General features: G+C 41.6%; 2 protein-coding genes across 2 annotated transcripts in view; one reads left to right on the top strand and one right to left on the bottom strand.

The window, feature by feature from the left end:
* Positions 1–11,889, top strand: part of nid2a (nidogen 2a (osteonidogen)) — a 43,742-nt gene extending 31,853 nt beyond the window's left edge. Inside the window, exons 25-40 of the mRNA XM_084714148.1 lie at positions 33–138; positions 524–657; positions 739–844; positions 1,502–1,635; positions 1,751–1,856; positions 2,452–2,585; positions 2,674–2,779; positions 4,408–4,537; positions 4,620–4,720; positions 4,812–4,984; positions 5,505–5,634; positions 5,735–5,906; positions 8,180–8,337; positions 9,374–9,497; positions 9,614–9,726; positions 11,196–11,889. Coding sequence (XP_084570274.1) covers positions 33–138; positions 524–657; positions 739–844; positions 1,502–1,635; positions 1,751–1,856; positions 2,452–2,585; positions 2,674–2,779; positions 4,408–4,537; positions 4,620–4,720; positions 4,812–4,984; positions 5,505–5,634; positions 5,735–5,906; positions 8,180–8,337; positions 9,374–9,497; positions 9,614–9,726; positions 11,196–11,206 — 1,938 coding nt within the window. The 3' untranslated portion in view covers positions 11,207–11,889. The remainder of the gene's footprint in view (positions 1–32; positions 139–523; positions 658–738; positions 845–1,501; positions 1,636–1,750; positions 1,857–2,451; positions 2,586–2,673; positions 2,780–4,407; positions 4,538–4,619; positions 4,721–4,811; positions 4,985–5,504; positions 5,635–5,734; positions 5,907–8,179; positions 8,338–9,373; positions 9,498–9,613; positions 9,727–11,195) is intronic.
* Positions 11,890–12,548: 659 nt separating this feature from the next.
* On the bottom strand, positions 12,549–15,589 carry rtraf (RNA transcription, translation and transport factor). The gene is made up of 8 exons (XM_084714149.1): positions 15,423–15,589; positions 14,754–14,878; positions 14,471–14,570; positions 14,040–14,117; positions 13,821–13,909; positions 13,604–13,672; positions 13,321–13,369; positions 12,549–13,205 (listed from the first exon to the last, which is right to left on the bottom strand). The coding sequence occupies exons 1-8, from the start codon at positions 15,481–15,483 to the stop codon at positions 13,051–13,053; spliced, it is 726 nt and encodes a 241-aa protein (XP_084570275.1). The 5' UTR covers positions 15,484–15,589; the 3' UTR covers positions 12,549–13,050.
* Between the last annotated feature and the right edge of the window lie 460 nt (positions 15,590–16,049).

Raw genomic sequence — 16,049 nt, 5'->3', positions numbered from 1 at the left:
GTCATTATAATGACTATTATGGTGTGTTTCAGTGCCACGGTTCCTCTGGACACTGTTGGTGTGTGGACAGTCGGGGACAGGAGAGACCAGGAACCAGGACTTCACCTGGTGCACCAACTGTAGACTGTGACAGACCAGGTGAGACATGAATATGAGTAGATTTGAACAAGCTAGTGGCAGCAGCAACAGGATTGTTCCAATAGGACTGAGACGTCTAGGATGTGGAGGAATAGTAGTGGGCACATTACTGAGCCATGTGGCATCTTAGTGCAGAAGATGTTTGGTAAAAACAGACAGGGAGGAGACAGTACGTCCTCTTAAAAGCCTTTAAAAGTGGAAAGCTTGTAAAAGAAGGCAAGGACAGAGGAAAGAGAGAGAATATGAGCAAAAGTAAGATATTAATTATAGAACCATTAACAGTTATTTAGACTTTGAGGATATTACTTTGTAAAAGTTGAATTGGTTTTCCTAAAATCTCTGTTTCCTAATGACTTGTGAAAATGCGTAACTTTTTTTGCACCAGGTGAACCAGAGCGTCCTAAAACCCAGTGTGAGCACCACAGAGACAGTGTCCAGACCACCAGTCCAGAGGGATATCCTATACCCGGAGTGTTTGTACCTCAGTGTGATGCAAATGGACAATACACACCTCAACAGGTAACATTCTGATTGTTTTGTAAATGAGACATAGTGTGCATCCCGTGCGCGTTGTCACAATGATTATTACGTCTATTTCAGTGCCACAGCTCTTCTGGACATTGTTGGTGTGTGGACAATAGGGGGCAGGAGAGGGCAGGAACCAGGACACCGCCTGGTGCACCACCTACAGACTGTGACAAACCAGGTGAGACGGCTAATTCCAGCTGCCAAAGACATGTTGGGCTGAGTTTCATACTGATCCAACTAAGAAGCAAGAGTGAAGAAGCGAGTTAGACACAAACAGTCGGGCTTGATGAATTATAATAGTTTATAGAGGATATGAGGAGAGTCACGTGTTGTACAGTGCAGACCTACAGAGCTAAACATGTCACTGCTGTGGTTTTTCAATCTGAATCAGTGATGCATCTCTGTCAGTTATCATATTTAATAAACGGTTGTGATTGGCCGTGATATAACCAGGCCAGGTGGAAGTCTCTGAGTGGGAGGATGGCCAGCTGAATCTGCCAGAGCAAATGAAACATGAGTCTACAAATTCATCTGGTTCCCAGACTGTGCAGAAGTCATCATAATAAAGAGGATGGAGTGATCTTTCTGAGGTTATCTTGCCAAGATAGTAAATTGGCATCAGCATATTGGGACAGGAGAAGGGCAACAAGGAGTCCAATCACCTCTTTGATAAAGCATGTTGATGTCCAACAGTCAACTGACTCAGGAGAGCATATTAACTCACCGTGGCTGATGTGGATTTTAGGTTACATTGCTCAGAACTGCAACTTGAGATGTATTAGAAAGAATTTGCGTGTTCCCTAATAACTTGTGTAAACTTAAAAATATTTTCCAGATGAACCAGAACGCCCAAAAACTCACTGTGAACAACACAGAGAAAGAGCACAGGCTGCCAGCTCAGAGGGATATCCTGTAGTTGGAGCCTTTGTGCCCCAGTGTGATGCTGCTGGACAGTATATACCACTGCAGGTTAGCATCAAATGACAGACCTTTTAACTGTCTTTAACATGGTTTCATATTACTGTGACTAATTTCAAAAGAATTGCAGCAGTAATGCTTGATTTATCTTTCTTTATTGTGTTAGTGCCACAGCTCCTCTGGACATTGTTGGTGTGTGGACAGCAGGGGACAGGAGAGAACAGGAACCAGGACTCCACCTGGTACAACACCTAAAGACTGTGACAAACCAGGTGAGACTGCAGTTTTATCCGAACAAAGACCTGTTGGGTCTATGGTTCATATATGAGCGTTATAGTGGATATAACAAGCTAAGAAGCAGGAGGACAGAATGAAGGAGCAGGATGATAATACATAGTTTATGAGGAGTTAGACACTAACACAAACATTGTGCAGCATTCTGGATGAGTTGTACAGACTGATAAGGATCCTTTATGAGGCCAGCTAGAAATATTTATAGTAATAGTTTACACAGGATATGAGAAGAGCTTGAACGAGCCAAATGTGTAGATTGTAGATCCACAGAAGGAGAAATGTCCACGATGCATGCCAGACGGTTGTCATGGATTATTTACTATTTGTTTTATTTGTTTATTTGACAGGGACAGTGCACTCCTTAGCTCTTCCACTGTTGCCTATAAGCAAGTTTTTATCTGTAGTCAACACCTCACTGCTAAACTAGAAAGGACGTGACAGCAAAGAGGGCATTTTTGACAGTCAGGGCACAAAGCCAGCCAAGTCCAGCATCTGTGTATGATCAGTAAATCATAAGGACACAATGGATGTTTGTTTCTTCATAACTTGTGTAAATTTGTTAATCTTCTCCAGATGAACCTGTGCGTCCTAAAACTCACTGTGAGCACCACAGGGACGGTGTTCAGACCACCAGTCCAGAGGGGTATCCTATAATCGGAGCCTACGTACCTCAGTGTGATGAAGATGGACAGTACACGCCTCAACAAGTAAAACTGTGATTTCTTTGCAAACACAGATGGATTTTTTCTTTTTGTCCTTATTATTGGTAATGTTTTTAATTGTTTTGTACTTCAGTGCCACGGTTCCACTGGACATTGTTGGTGTGTGGACGTTAGGGGACAGGAGAGAGCAGGAACCAGGACTGGACCTGGTATACCAGCTGTGGACTGTGACAGACCAGGTGAGACTGCTGTCACAGCTTGAGAGAAGTTTCACAGATACTGATTCAGTCAGGGATTTGTGCATCCAAACATAGAATATCAACAAATGTTAGAAAAATTCTTCTAAAACACACATCACCTTCTTGAGCTTTAAGCTGAAAAAAACACACTTTATTCTCTGCCTCTCTCTCTCTCTCTGTCTCTGATGCTCTCTCACTCGCACTCTAATGTACACAGAGGCCGCTCTATAAATTCAGGTCTCGCTATAAATTCCATTTATGACCATCCAAACATCTGAAGTGGTCATTTGGTGGGGAGATGAGCTGCCTGCTGTTGCCAGGCAACCAAAATAAAACAAGACAGGCTGCCTGACCAGCTGAGTGACAAAACAGTGTTACACCCTCCCTACAGATGCACACACAGAAAATAAAAAACACACGCTTGTACATCTATATGTTTGCTCTGCTTTTTTTAAAACTTATCTGAACTCATTCCTGCGCTGCCACAGGCTCAGTTGCACTCATTCACACCTGGAAGTTGCAACCACAGTCTTTTTTTTTTTCTTGGTGGTTACTGCACCGGAGATTTATTCAGGGATTCTTCAGTAATAGCTCTTGATGAGGGAGGCGAGGACATTTCCTGCTCATTTTTGGTTTGGGATTCATATCCACTGGTCCACATCAGGAGTTGGGACAAGAAACATTATTTGTGCAGATGAAACCCCGTAATTTGACAATTTTAGTTGTATTCACGAATTAAACTTGCAACCAATTTAGTAGGTTACGTGACGCAGGCATCAAACACCCACATTAAACTTTCAAATTTGTGTGCTGGTTGAAGTTAGTCTGTATTTATGCCTACCCACATAAGTATTACAACTCATTGCCAACGCAGTCTGCCTGAGGATTGAAATATCATTGATTCATTGGACAGTCCACATGCTGTCGATTTCTGGGAAGGACGTCAGAGACACAGGAACCACTAATTCAGTTGGTCATGTGGTTAAACAGTAAATAGAAGTAAAAACCAAGTGATTCATAAGCCTGGACTGCAGCTTGCTACAATAAATCCTGCAGGAAAAACTCATCGTGAGACATCAGTCTAATTGTTTAGTTAGACTTTGTCTCTCTTTACTACACTACAGAGCTGTCCTCTTCTCACCAGCCTGTCAAATATGATCCTAATCTCCTTCTCGGTCCAGAAACTGTGCAGCCTCACATTAGAAACTTTCAGAGACAGAGAGGGAGGCCAGGATAAACATTAGTGGAAGCCTAGAGTGGTTTCTGGTTTAGTTTTAAAGCTCTCCCATAAAGTGAGTCATTAAGGGGATTTTACAAGGTAAACAGTATTGACAAAAGCAAGATGTGTGTGTGCCTCTTTAAACACAGAGGCTCCCTACACCATTAACCAAGCACTCCACCAATCAATGTGAATGTGAATTATAAATTTCCATCTAGAAAAACCAGAGGGCTGCATCTTAAATTAATCTTCAGGTCTCCAGGTTTCAGATGATGTATATCACTAATATCTCCCCCTACAGACTCCTGTCCCCCTTAAAAATGACAAATATATGTTTGGTAGGGAGGGGTAGAGTGGAAAAGGTTATCTTTAAACAGCAGTGGGTTTGTTTGATTCATGTCCCCCTCAGTCCCCGTGGCTCCAACCCAACGCCCTGAGAGTGTGTGTGAGCGATGGAGGGCCAGTTTGATTGAGCACTACGGTGGAAAACCAGAGCCACAACAGTACGTGCCTCAGTGTGAGGCAGATGGGCAGTTCAGGTACACACCACACAACACACACAGCTAAAAACTGTAGTTGGAATTGTTTTTTAATGACGAATTACATGTGAATGTCTCTCAGTCCGGTCCAGTGTTACGGGGAAACCACTTACTGCTGGTGCGTGGACCAGGACGGACGGGAGGTTCCTGGTACCCGATCACATGATGTTGTCAAACCTGCATGTGAGTGTCTTTTCGGTTATGTGGTCTAAATTACACGCTTCGGTGCTTTTTCGGCTAAATCTTCTTTTGAATCCGTCCAATCTTGCCCCAGGCCTTCCCTCAGTGGCCCCACCCACCGTGCGCCCAGTGCCCCGCCCAGATGTGACCCCTCCGCCAAACACTGACGTCACACTGCTGTACGCTCAGGGACAGAAAATCGGGGCGCTGCCTCTCAACGGGACCAGACTAGATGCTTCCCGGTCCAAAACAATACTGACTCTACATGTAAGAGATGAATGCATAAAAACAGGCATGCATACATTTTCTGTCAGCGATTACATCTTGTATTTACTGCATTTTTGACAAATGTGGGAGTGGGCTAGCCAGTCATAATAACAGTTATAATGAAATTAGCATTTTATTGAAAATGTTCATGTCTGACTTTGAGACTGGCTGCTTTCTACATAGCATCCTAATTAGATCAGTGTTTGCTACCGCTGCAAGATAAAATAAGGTAATTGGGTGAGTTATAAGCAAATTAGCGTAGTTCTGTAGTTAACTTTGTGCCATCATCTTTTAATCTGATATTTCTGGTGAATGTGGTATTGTCAGGTCATATGACTGCATCAGAAATGTTGACATGTTTTCTCAAGTTTGAGAATTTACAGCAGGCTGTGTGAACAGAACAGAGACTGTTGACTAACAATAGTAACGGCAGGTTAAGAGACAAAACCTGAAATTAAACAAACAATATGTTAACATATCTGAGTATGTGTACGCTTAATGTTCATATGTGTGTGTCCAGGGTTCTATAGTTGTTGGTATCGCCTATGACTGCAAAGAGAACCGGGTCTATTGGACAGATTTGTCTGCAAGAACAATCAACAGAGCCTCAATGGCCACTGGAGCCGAGCCTGAGATTCTCATTAACACAAGTGAGAACACACACATACACTCCTTCATTTGTATAATAACTGGTGTATGATGTTTTAAATGATACCAATACTTGCGATATGTTCTCCTTACTTCATTTAGATCTGGTCAGTCCAGAGGGTTTGGCGGTGGACGTGAAACGTAGGTTGATGTTTTGGGTTGACTCAAATCCTGACGTGATTGAAAGCGCCAACCTGGACGGCACTGGGAGGCGGACGCTGTTTGACACGGACCTGGTCAACCCCCGCGCCATCATAGTGGCCGCTTCCACCGGGTAAAGCCCCCTGTTCCTCTGTCAGCCTCTGCTTTTGTCATTTAGTCTTCTGACAGTTTTTGTTGTGATTTGCTTTAAAAGGATAATTCAGATGATTTAAAATGGGGTTGTATGAGTCAGTTTAAGTATACACTGTATTTAGAATATTTTCACCACTTTTCTGACAGGAAACCATTGTTATACAAGCCAAATATCACTCTCTCCCAACCAATCAAACTCCCTTGGCAAAACCAGTAATTTCTTTCTTGCAGAACACAAGACTTGTGGGTCTACTGTTGCCTCAGTCTGTTAGTTTGTATGTGTTTTTGTGCGACTTTGGTGAATCTCGTCTATCCTTTAAAACACGAGTCACACAAGAACACAAACAAACTAGAAGATCAGGCCAGCGGAACACCTCATACAACCCCACTTCAAAAAAATTCAAACTATCCCTTTAAACTTGCAAAAAAAAAGTGCTAAAACAAACAAGACAACCTTGCAGAAAATTTGAGCCACACCACTCACACAACTTCTAAAGCCAGTTGGGTCAGTTTAGTCTGGATTTGTAAACATGTACAAATCTCTTCCCTTAGCAAGAAACAAACAAGCGCCCACACACTCTCCTTCACGATCAAGTGTAACATCCCAGAGGTGCTGCACTGAAGCAGAATCAGCTGTAGATCCAGAATGATGCGAGGGCACAGATGGTTTTCAGCCCATTAGCACGACCATGACATCCAGCACATTTCAGGCTGTGAGTCAGTCAGGCCTGTATATAATTCATTAGTACAGTGCAGCTGATAGTTGCAACCGGTTTGCAGAGAGGATTCTTGTTGAGTCTGGTTTCTAGACTCAGGAGACAGTGACCCAAACATGACTTCATCAGGATGAGACGGGCAATTGTAGGAAAATCATTGAGACGTGGTTTTCAGGGTGGAGTAACGCCTCTTTAGTAATGCTTGTATGATAATTTTGTGACTTTTAGTGCTCTCTCTAGTCAAGAAAATGACACGGGATTTACCGATGCTATAAATTCTGAACGCACACATGCAATGAAAGCATGAGGCCACTATCGGTCAGCTTTCCAGGGATAACATCTGCTTTTCATCATTGCAACTAATCACATAATCAACAGGTATGCATGCGTGTGTGTGTTTGAGACAGATGGACAGAGTGTGTGTGTGTGTGTGTGTTAATGTGTTTGATACAAATGATTAAACATTACAGCTATAACCCAAATCATAAAACCTTACATGTGTGTGTTTCACATTATTGGTTTCACAGTTTATTTTCTGACTGAAGGCCAAATGGGTGTGTGTGTGCATGTGTGTGTGTCCTGACAGAAAGCCAAGTCCTAAAGGTAATTACTGCTTCACGCGGGTACACTTATGATTAAACATGTGCTCTGTGATTTCTGAGCCTGCACATGTTGCCCTTACACACACACACACACACACACACACGGACCAGAAAGCACATACAGCGAAGCAGACACACCGAAATTACAAACACACACACACATTATAAAAGCATGTACATGTGTATGAATGTCCCACACCAACATCTGCTCACCCATAGGTTCATTAAAGTGATGAAGGTACACACTCATAAACACATGGTGTGTGTGTGTGTGTGTGTGAGTTGATTGCTCATGTGGTGTGTATTACCTGTTGTTCCCAGTGGACGGCCCACATGTACACCATCATGTACAGACGAAAAGCAGCATGGCGTCATAAGCAGCCCACACACTCTGCCTAAAGCTAACATTTGGGGCTTTCAAAAAGTTGCAAACAATAAAATATGATTTGATTCATCGCTGAAACACAGCCACAAGAAATATGAACTTTATTCAGTTTTTTTTTTTAAATGTCTATTTGTGTTAGTCAGTCGGGTCCATATTTTCTGATGTGAACACATGAAACGGCAACAGAGAATGTACAGAGAGAGCTGGGGTCAAAGGTCGCCCGTTGCTCAGAGTAACCTGACAGTGACCTCATCAGTATGAGACAGCTGCTCCCTCGAGCCCTGCGCTCTTGTACCCATGTGCACCCGCTCATGTGTGCGGTTGTGTGAATGCTTGTGTGTGGTTTTCCTCGTGTCTCATTATATTAGCCAGATCCCAGTGCAAAAAAAGTCCCAGCACAAACCCAGTAACTGCAAAAACAGGTTTACTTGTCTCTTGTAAAGTGGTCAACAGGAAGCAGTTCCAGCCTAGACTGAGTTTAATAATTAGCAGGATGCAGTTTAAGTGTCATATGTTCCATAATCCCTCCTTTCTGTTATTCTCTTTGCAGCACTCTGTATTGGACAGACTGGAACCGTGAGGCTCCGAAGATCGAGAGTTCAACAGTGGACGGTCAGAACCGCAGGGTGGTGGTGTCTGACGGGATCGGTCTGCCCAACGCGCTCACGTATGACTCGTCTTCGAGACAAGTCTGCTGGGCCGACGCAGGTAAACACAACCGTCAATGCAACCACTGGTCAAGTACTGCCACCACCTATACGTGTTACACCAAATAAAGTTATCCAATAAAATGTGCGTTTACAACTGTGAAGCACTAATCTGCTGGAAAAACATAACAGAAGGTTAAGAAGTGGTTCCTATCTTGACACAATTTTCAAGATGGATTCATTGTGTCCTTGGAACAATTTTAGCACTTCTGCTGTTCTTTCTGATTAATCAGCCCTCTCAGCACTACATCTCGTGAAATCTCACAAGGCATTATGTGCAACATTTACCTGAAAACAATGTGTAAACTTCTATAAATCCATTTCAACCATCACTTATGACCCACTAGAAATGTGCGGTGGTGTCTGTATCTGCAGAGTCTCAGCCCGGATTTCCTTATTTTTCCGTATTTTACTGTGCCCTGGACGTTCTAATGATGACATTTGTCATCCTGGGAATGAAACTCAACTTTCTTTGTGGTGCGTTTACGAACAACTTGGACGAGTTCCACTGATTCTACCTTAAAGCAAGAGAACATTTACAGCTCATCACAAACGGTAAAGAATGTATTCCTTCAACTAGAGAGAACCGATCGGATAAAGCGTTTACATGGTTACTATGTGCTAATATTTTCTTCTTGATCGGATCAGCAATGGTTTGCACCACTCCTCTCAACCTGATTGAAAATTCCTTCAGAAATTTCTGATTAAAATTCTGATTGGGCAATTATTCCAACTATTAGTGGAATATTAGGGTCCATGTAAACGCAAAGGTAAAGATCTCTTTGTAGTAAAGATGTAAATGTGACATCTATTGTTAATTATCAGGACTTTGTCAAGGAAATGTAACGTAATTATATTACTGGAGATAATGCTGCTAATACTGGTATTGCTACTACTCTTTGTAGTACATCTTCTTAAGTACTGTAATCAAGTATAGCTTTGAGGTACTTGTAGTTTGTGGTTTTCTTCTCTGTATCTAAAAAGCAACATGTTTAAGATAATGATGATCCATCCTTTTCTTTTTCTCTGATCGTCAGGTACAAAGCGTTTGGAGTGCGTGAACCCGGACGGTTCAGGTCGAAGAGTGATCCACCCCAGCCTCAACTACCCGTTCAGCATGGTCTACTACAGGAACCACTTCTATTACACTGACTGGAGGAGGTAGCCATGTTTATTCCTCCTTTTGTCTGTTTTCCCAGCACTCATGTCTTAATTCATTACCGATCAGAATGACGTCCTGCTGCCTTCTTTATCTCTCTCCGTCTGCTGCCTCGTAGGGACGGAGTGATCGCAGTCAGCAAAGACAGCAGTCAGTTCACTGATGAATATCTGCCTGACCAGCGCTCTCACCTGTACGGCATCGCCATAGCAACCAGCCAGTGTCTATCAGGTGAGATTGTGTACTTTTTCACATTTTGATGAAAGCTAAACATGGTTGATTCATTATTTACTGTCTCTCACACACACACAATCACTTTCCTTCACTTACACACTTACAAATTAATAATTTTGGCTCTGTATAATAACAACCAAACACCCCCCCCCCTCTCTCTCTCTCTCACACGCACACACACACACCGACTTCAAGGTGTAGCAGACAGTGAGCTCATTGGTTTGTGCACAGTGATGTCACCACATCAGTCAACTCCCACCAGATGTCACCTTCACCCTGAAGGCTGCATTTAACCGAGACAGAAAACACAGTTAACCCCGACACAGGGGAGGGAGTGGGGGAGAATGCTGCGTTCAAGTTTGATGGAAACACAGGATATATGAACTTCTTGCAGTACATTCATAGATGGATTGTTCTGTTTAGGAGAAAATGTTTAAGAAGTAATTTAATTTTATTGTGGAAAAACTATATCCAACACAAATTATATAATTCAGGATGTTGAATAAGTATGATTGAAAAGGAAACGATAAGCTGAAAAAAATTTCCATTTGATGTAAATGCAACTTTTATTGTGCAAACAAAGCCAAGTTCATTTCATCACCCTGCACCCAGAAAACAGTCATCACACAGCTGGCTTACGCCCTCTACTCCACACCTACCTGCCTGTGTGTGTGTGTGTGTGTGTGTGTGTGTGTGTGTGTGTGTGTGTGTGTGTGTGTGGTGACTTCACATCCACCGATGAACAGAACAATGATTACACAGCTGTGTGCGACCCTCTACCTGTATTTTGTGTTTGTGTGTGTCATGTTTGATGTGCTGATGTCTGCAGATGGCTTTACGTCCTTTCAAAGCCTCGTGTTAAAGTACAAAGTCTCCCTCTAAACACAGGATAATCCCTAAAGTAGCACCTTGGCAGGTGTCACTGTCAGAGCTACACACATCTGCACAGAGTGTAAAATCTGGTCACGAGAGAGGAGTTTGTGCGTCTGACTCTCAGAACGGTCAGAATAATGGCTGTCACTACACACTCTCCAAAGCCTCAGACGATAACAGCCGCCGGCTTCAAAGATACGCGGTGTAATTCTGACCATGATGACAGCTCTAAAACACACTTGTTAAGGGTTTGGGAGCTGGTTGTAAGAGGCTTAAAAGCTGTTATTGTTGAATACATGAACACACACACTCACACACATGCTCTTTAGGGAGATAATTCTGAGCCTCCACAAGTTGTAAAGTGTAGGGCTTTGTTCAGGATGGAGGGTCTGTTTGTTCTGTCATTAGTGCCGCCGCTGCACTTAAGCTTTCATCCTGTCACATTTGGATTCACACAGGAAGCGAAAATCAGACCTTTAACTCTTCATTTCCTCCTGGAGCTATAAACTCAAAGAAAAAGGGGGGTTTCGTGCGTCTAAAAGCCATTAAAATTAGCCATTTTATCTTCTAAATTTCTGATTTCTGTGTCTCAGGGAGCCACTAATGACGGACTGGCAGCCGCGGGGTCCTTTGGTGCTAAAGTTCTGGGGCAATCCCTGATCAGAGGGCAGGACCACACAAAAAAAAAGTGCCCTCTCCAGTGTCCCTCAGAAGAAAGGACACTCAGAAGGGAGCAAGATGGCTTCCTGTTGCCAGATCGACCGTCGGAGCAAATTTACAACCCCTCCACTCACCCCGACCCCAACCCCCATTATCTCACCTTTAAGATATAACCCCCAAATAAATGTTTTGTAAATTTGTTTTATACCTCATTTTTATTTTTTTTCTACTGTATTTTTGTACGTGAGTTGTTTTTTTTGTTTTTTTTTCTATCAATTAAAGCTACAGAACAATGAAATCAGATTTTAAAATGTATGTGAGTGTAGGTTTTTCTGTTCTTTAAAGCCAAAGAAGAATGACACATGAAGAGCTTTAAAAGTGGTTGAGCCAAAGTTCTGTTGTGAAGCCGAGATTTCTTTTTAGTCGCCTGGCCGCAGTGGATTTTAAATTCAGGCTAATTGTTTAGCATTCAGACAGGATTCTGGAAAGATGATAGAATAGTTGATTGTTTTGGGAAATTTGTTCTGTTGAATTTGCTTTAGATGCCGGTTAGATATCACTCTCATGTCTGTGTGTTAAACATGACGCTATGGCGAGGAGATGGTTAGCTTAGTAGCATAAAGAGGCTCCATCCAAAAGTACAAACACCTCTGAAGCTCACAATTTAACATTTTATCATGTTTGTTTAGTCCATACTACATCTAAGCTTATCGTTTCCCAGCTCTAGCTTGACATTTTGCACAGACATGAGAATGGTATCATTATTTTCATATAATGCTTAGCTAAAAAGCAAATAACCTTATTTCCTTAAATGAAAACAACTTAAGAAATTTCCAAGAATTTAACTGCTGGAAGTTAAAATTGCCTGATTATAAATGGAATTGCCGTGTTACATTACATACTTTTTTTTTTTTTTTTTTTTAACTTTTTTTGAAAAATTATTGCTGTTGAGTAACTGACAGTTTTTGTAATCAAATTACAAAGTAATAATGTTTCCCTCAGCCCTGTGTGCCACAGTCACATCGCAGTGAAGACAGTCCTGCTATATTTCTCTGCACTACTAATCTGTATTTCACACAAGATGAAATGTCGTTACTTTCTTTTTTTTTTATTTTTTGCCAAATATTTTTACTACTACTACTTTTCAAATCTTTATCTTTTTATAAGATGTGATATTTATAACAATAAAATGTGACTTGGTACTTGACAGACTTTTTATTGTATTGTGTTTTCATGACGAAAGTTAGCATGAAACATCCACCACAGAAGAAGCACAGGAGACAAACTCTGTTCAACCGTATTTATATATTTTCCCACACAGCGTCAGAGTTAACCATTTCAAAATAAGCTTTTCTTCCTACTGCAAAAAAAAGTGTTTTCTCTTTGAGACAAAAGATACAAATATAACTTTTGTTTGTGGTTTCTGTTGAGGCAGAGATTGTAGCAGCCAGGAGATGATTAGGAGGTTCAAGCAAAGTCTGTGAAGAAATTAATGACCCAACATATTAGTGGAAATGAGTTCACCAATAATAACTATTTAGCAACTACTGTAACGCATTTTGGTGTAAACTTATTCATGCTGTGAAACACAACGGAAAGACAGCATCTGAAAACTTTGCTCCAAATTCCCAATTCCAACAGTCTGATCTCATCATGCAACAACGGAAAAAAAAATACAAACTCATTAATGTCCAAATTCAAACAAAGAAAGGCGTCTTCTCTCAAAATCAAATTAAAACTCCCGTAGTTCAGTCCCTTCATTCCTCCTTCAGCATCCTCCTTCGTCTCTCATCTGCCGACCTTGCCCAGCCTGTGGTCTGTCTTGGGGTCGGCGATGATGGCCTGAACGGCTACGATGGCCTCGTTGATCTTGGTCTGGAGCTCCCTCAGCTCCTCGATGTGCAGCAGCCGCAGGATCTGAGCCGCTTCGTTCAGCGTTGCATCTAAGAAGAAATTTATTTTTACTCTCCAGTAGATGATTACGCGTATAAAAATGGTTCCCTGCAAACATCAATTTCTGCTTCATGTGCTTCTTAGATCATAAAAAGCAGCACTCACCTCCAGTGTCGAAACCCAAGATGTGCTTATCTAAAGCTACTGGGATACCCTGGAAAACACAGGATATACATTACAAGTAATTAGAGACAGTTTCATCCTGGGTGAAGTGATTTTACAGATCAATTCATATTAAGGAAAATGCAGGATCCAGTGTTGAGACTAATGCCTCATTTCCACTGCATGGTACAATCACATCCAACTTCAACTAAAAAGTGGGTCGAATAGAGCCGTATCATGCAGTGGAAATGAGGCAGGAAAGTCTGGATATTTCGTGCATCCATACCTCTCTGTTCTGGTTGGCTTTAGTGATGGCTTCTGGAGAAAGCCTCTCCTGGATCAGAATACGAATGGCCTACCAGGAATAGAGAAAAACACAGACAAATAGATTAATATGGCAATCTATTAAATAAGTGTAGTGTTAACAAAGTGAGCATAAAATAAAGTCTTAAGAAAAATCTTCTGAATCCATTTAAAGGACCAGCATATGAGCGTTTTCCCACCTTGAGCATCACCAGGTAGTCATCATGCCGTTGTATCTTGAGGATGTTGGCCAGAGCCGTCACTCCTGCTTTGAACTCTGGAGAATTACCTGCAAAACACGAAAACAAACGATCATTTCATCTTTCGCCTGGAACAAGGAGACGACGGGACAGAAGAGACGAGGAAGGAATGCGAGAAAGCAAAGTGCAAGGACAGACAGAGGAGGTGTTTCTACTTACTGTCAAGGTTGATGAGAGGGTCCACTGCTTTGCTGGTGTTGGAGGCTGCCAGCGGCTCACACTTCTTATACTTCTCCACTGAGGAAAGACACAAAACACAACTTTATACACAGTTGGGGCATTTTACAGAGAATATAATAGCATGTCATGAGGATAAAAATGGTTTTAAACATGTTTTCAATAGAGTTTCTGTAACAGAGTAACTTGATTGGAAAACACTATTCCTTTTATAATGTCTCCATCTAGGGGTCATGATCAGTATTACAACATAGTAGTACAGCATGAATTGCACACATTTGCAGCCATATTGTTGCCCTACAGATTATCAGACTTGATAAAACTGGGAAAATGTGCTCAACAGTCACACTTAATTGATATAATCTCAAGCAACGCTGCAGATGATCACACAAGACGCGTACTTGACGTCTTACCATTGTCTCCATATTCATATCTTACAGCCAGGCCCAGTAACCAGTCCAAAGCCTCCTGCCTCTCCTGGACTCCAAACGGACAGTTCACGTCCTGCAGGTACTGAAACACAGCAAAAAGACACTCAAACACTTGTTATGCATAAGAACATTAAATTGCTGACAGTGGTAGCAGCCAAGACCAATTTCCAATTCATTCACAACTTTCATATCAGCTTTGTTGTGGGCTGCTTTAGAAGTCAAATGTTTTTTTAGACTTGGGCTGTATGAATGATGGTGGGCTCACCTTCTGGTAGGCTTGGGGCCAGTCTGAGCTCGGGATGTTCCTCAGGTTTCCTCTGTCCTCGATCTTATAATGTCGGATCTTCTGGTCCTCCAGCCACACGATGCAGTTCCTAAACTGTGTCTCATCTGCGCAGACAGGAGAGACAGATAGACACGAGCAGCAAATGTCAACATCTCAGCAGATAGATGCAAAGATCTGGCGTCCTGTATTGGCTAGAGGCTGCTCTGATAGTGGTAAATGGATATTTACAGCCTTGTAATGAGTCCAAAATCCAAGTGAGCTTATTCAGTTAAAATATCATTTTCATTGATTTTATATATTACGTGCTAATTGCTCACTTTCAAGCAACAAACTAGGAATAAAATTAACCATTTCTTGGTAAAAATTGAACGCTTTGTTTTAACTGACTGTACTTCATATATTACAATTAACTATGCCGAAGAAAAGGGCGGCGCACTAAGAGGTTATATAATGTTTTATCTCGTGTTCTAACAATTATACAGATTTAAAAGCCAAAAAACAATATAAAACTACTTTTTTATAAATAGAGTTTGGCGTGTCGTTGTCTCCAGTGACAAGATTCAGTGACTCCGGCATCCACGTTAGCCACCGGCTCCACGTTAACTGACTGAACCGACCTGGAGAGTTCACTGACGAGTTTTTTCTTACCTGTGCAGTCAAATCCTTTAGGGTTATGATAATCCAGCGCTGTCAGTTTCCTCCGAAACATTTTAACGTCTGTTTTGCGTGTAAATCTGCGCTTTCTTTAGCTAACAGTTGACTGCCTTTACTATATCTTCTGCTAGCAGGCAGTATGTATCATTGCGCATGCGCCATCAGCCGGCCAGCTGATGACTTCCTGTTAGGACTATCAAAATAAGAACAACGATAATAATAATAATAATATTTTTACACATACTGGTGTACTGTTTTTGGTTTCAAGTATGCAAAACCCGGATTTCTTGTACAGTTTCTTAGAGTAGCATTTACCTCATTTCACTGTTATAACACAAACATAATCAAAGGTCCTTATGATTAACAATTATCTCTTCCTAGCTTACAAGATTCCCAGAGCTGTTGCATTTTACAGCATTAACTTTTTTCACTAACTTTAAAATTAGAAACACCACGAAATATCAAATATAAATCAACAGGACTTCTGACTCCAAATATGTTGATGGATTTTGTGCAGCCTTAAATCAGATAAACTAGTGACCTTTTCTAGAAGATAAATAAAAAACTGCAATGCACTGAAATTAAGCTTCAATTCCTTATATCACCCCACAATATGTTACA

This window comes from Lutjanus erythropterus, chromosome 24 (genome assembly GCF_056507025.1).
Source record: "Lutjanus erythropterus isolate fLutEry1 chromosome 24, fLutEry1.hap2, whole genome shotgun sequence".
NCBI classification, from domain to species: Eukaryota; Metazoa; Chordata; class Actinopteri; order Lutjaniformes; family Lutjanidae; genus Lutjanus; species Lutjanus erythropterus.
The sequence above is the reverse complement of the archived record's forward strand: the minus strand, read 5'-3'. Positions and strand labels throughout refer to the sequence as shown.

Excerpts from the sequence above, each read along its gene's own strand:
- rtraf (XM_084714149.1), bottom strand. The coding sequence starts at position 15,483 with ATGTTTCGGAGGAAACTGACAGCGCTGGATTATCATAACCCTAAAGGA. Across the intron at positions 14,879-15,422 it reads TAAAGGATTTGACTGCACAG|ATGAGACACAGTTTAGGAAC; the intron begins GTAAGAAAAAAC and ends CTGTCTGCGCAG. Across the intron at positions 13,673-13,820 it reads ACTACCTGGTGATGCTCAAG|GCCATTCGTATTCTGATCCA; the intron begins GTGGGAAAACGC and ends TATTCCTGGTAG.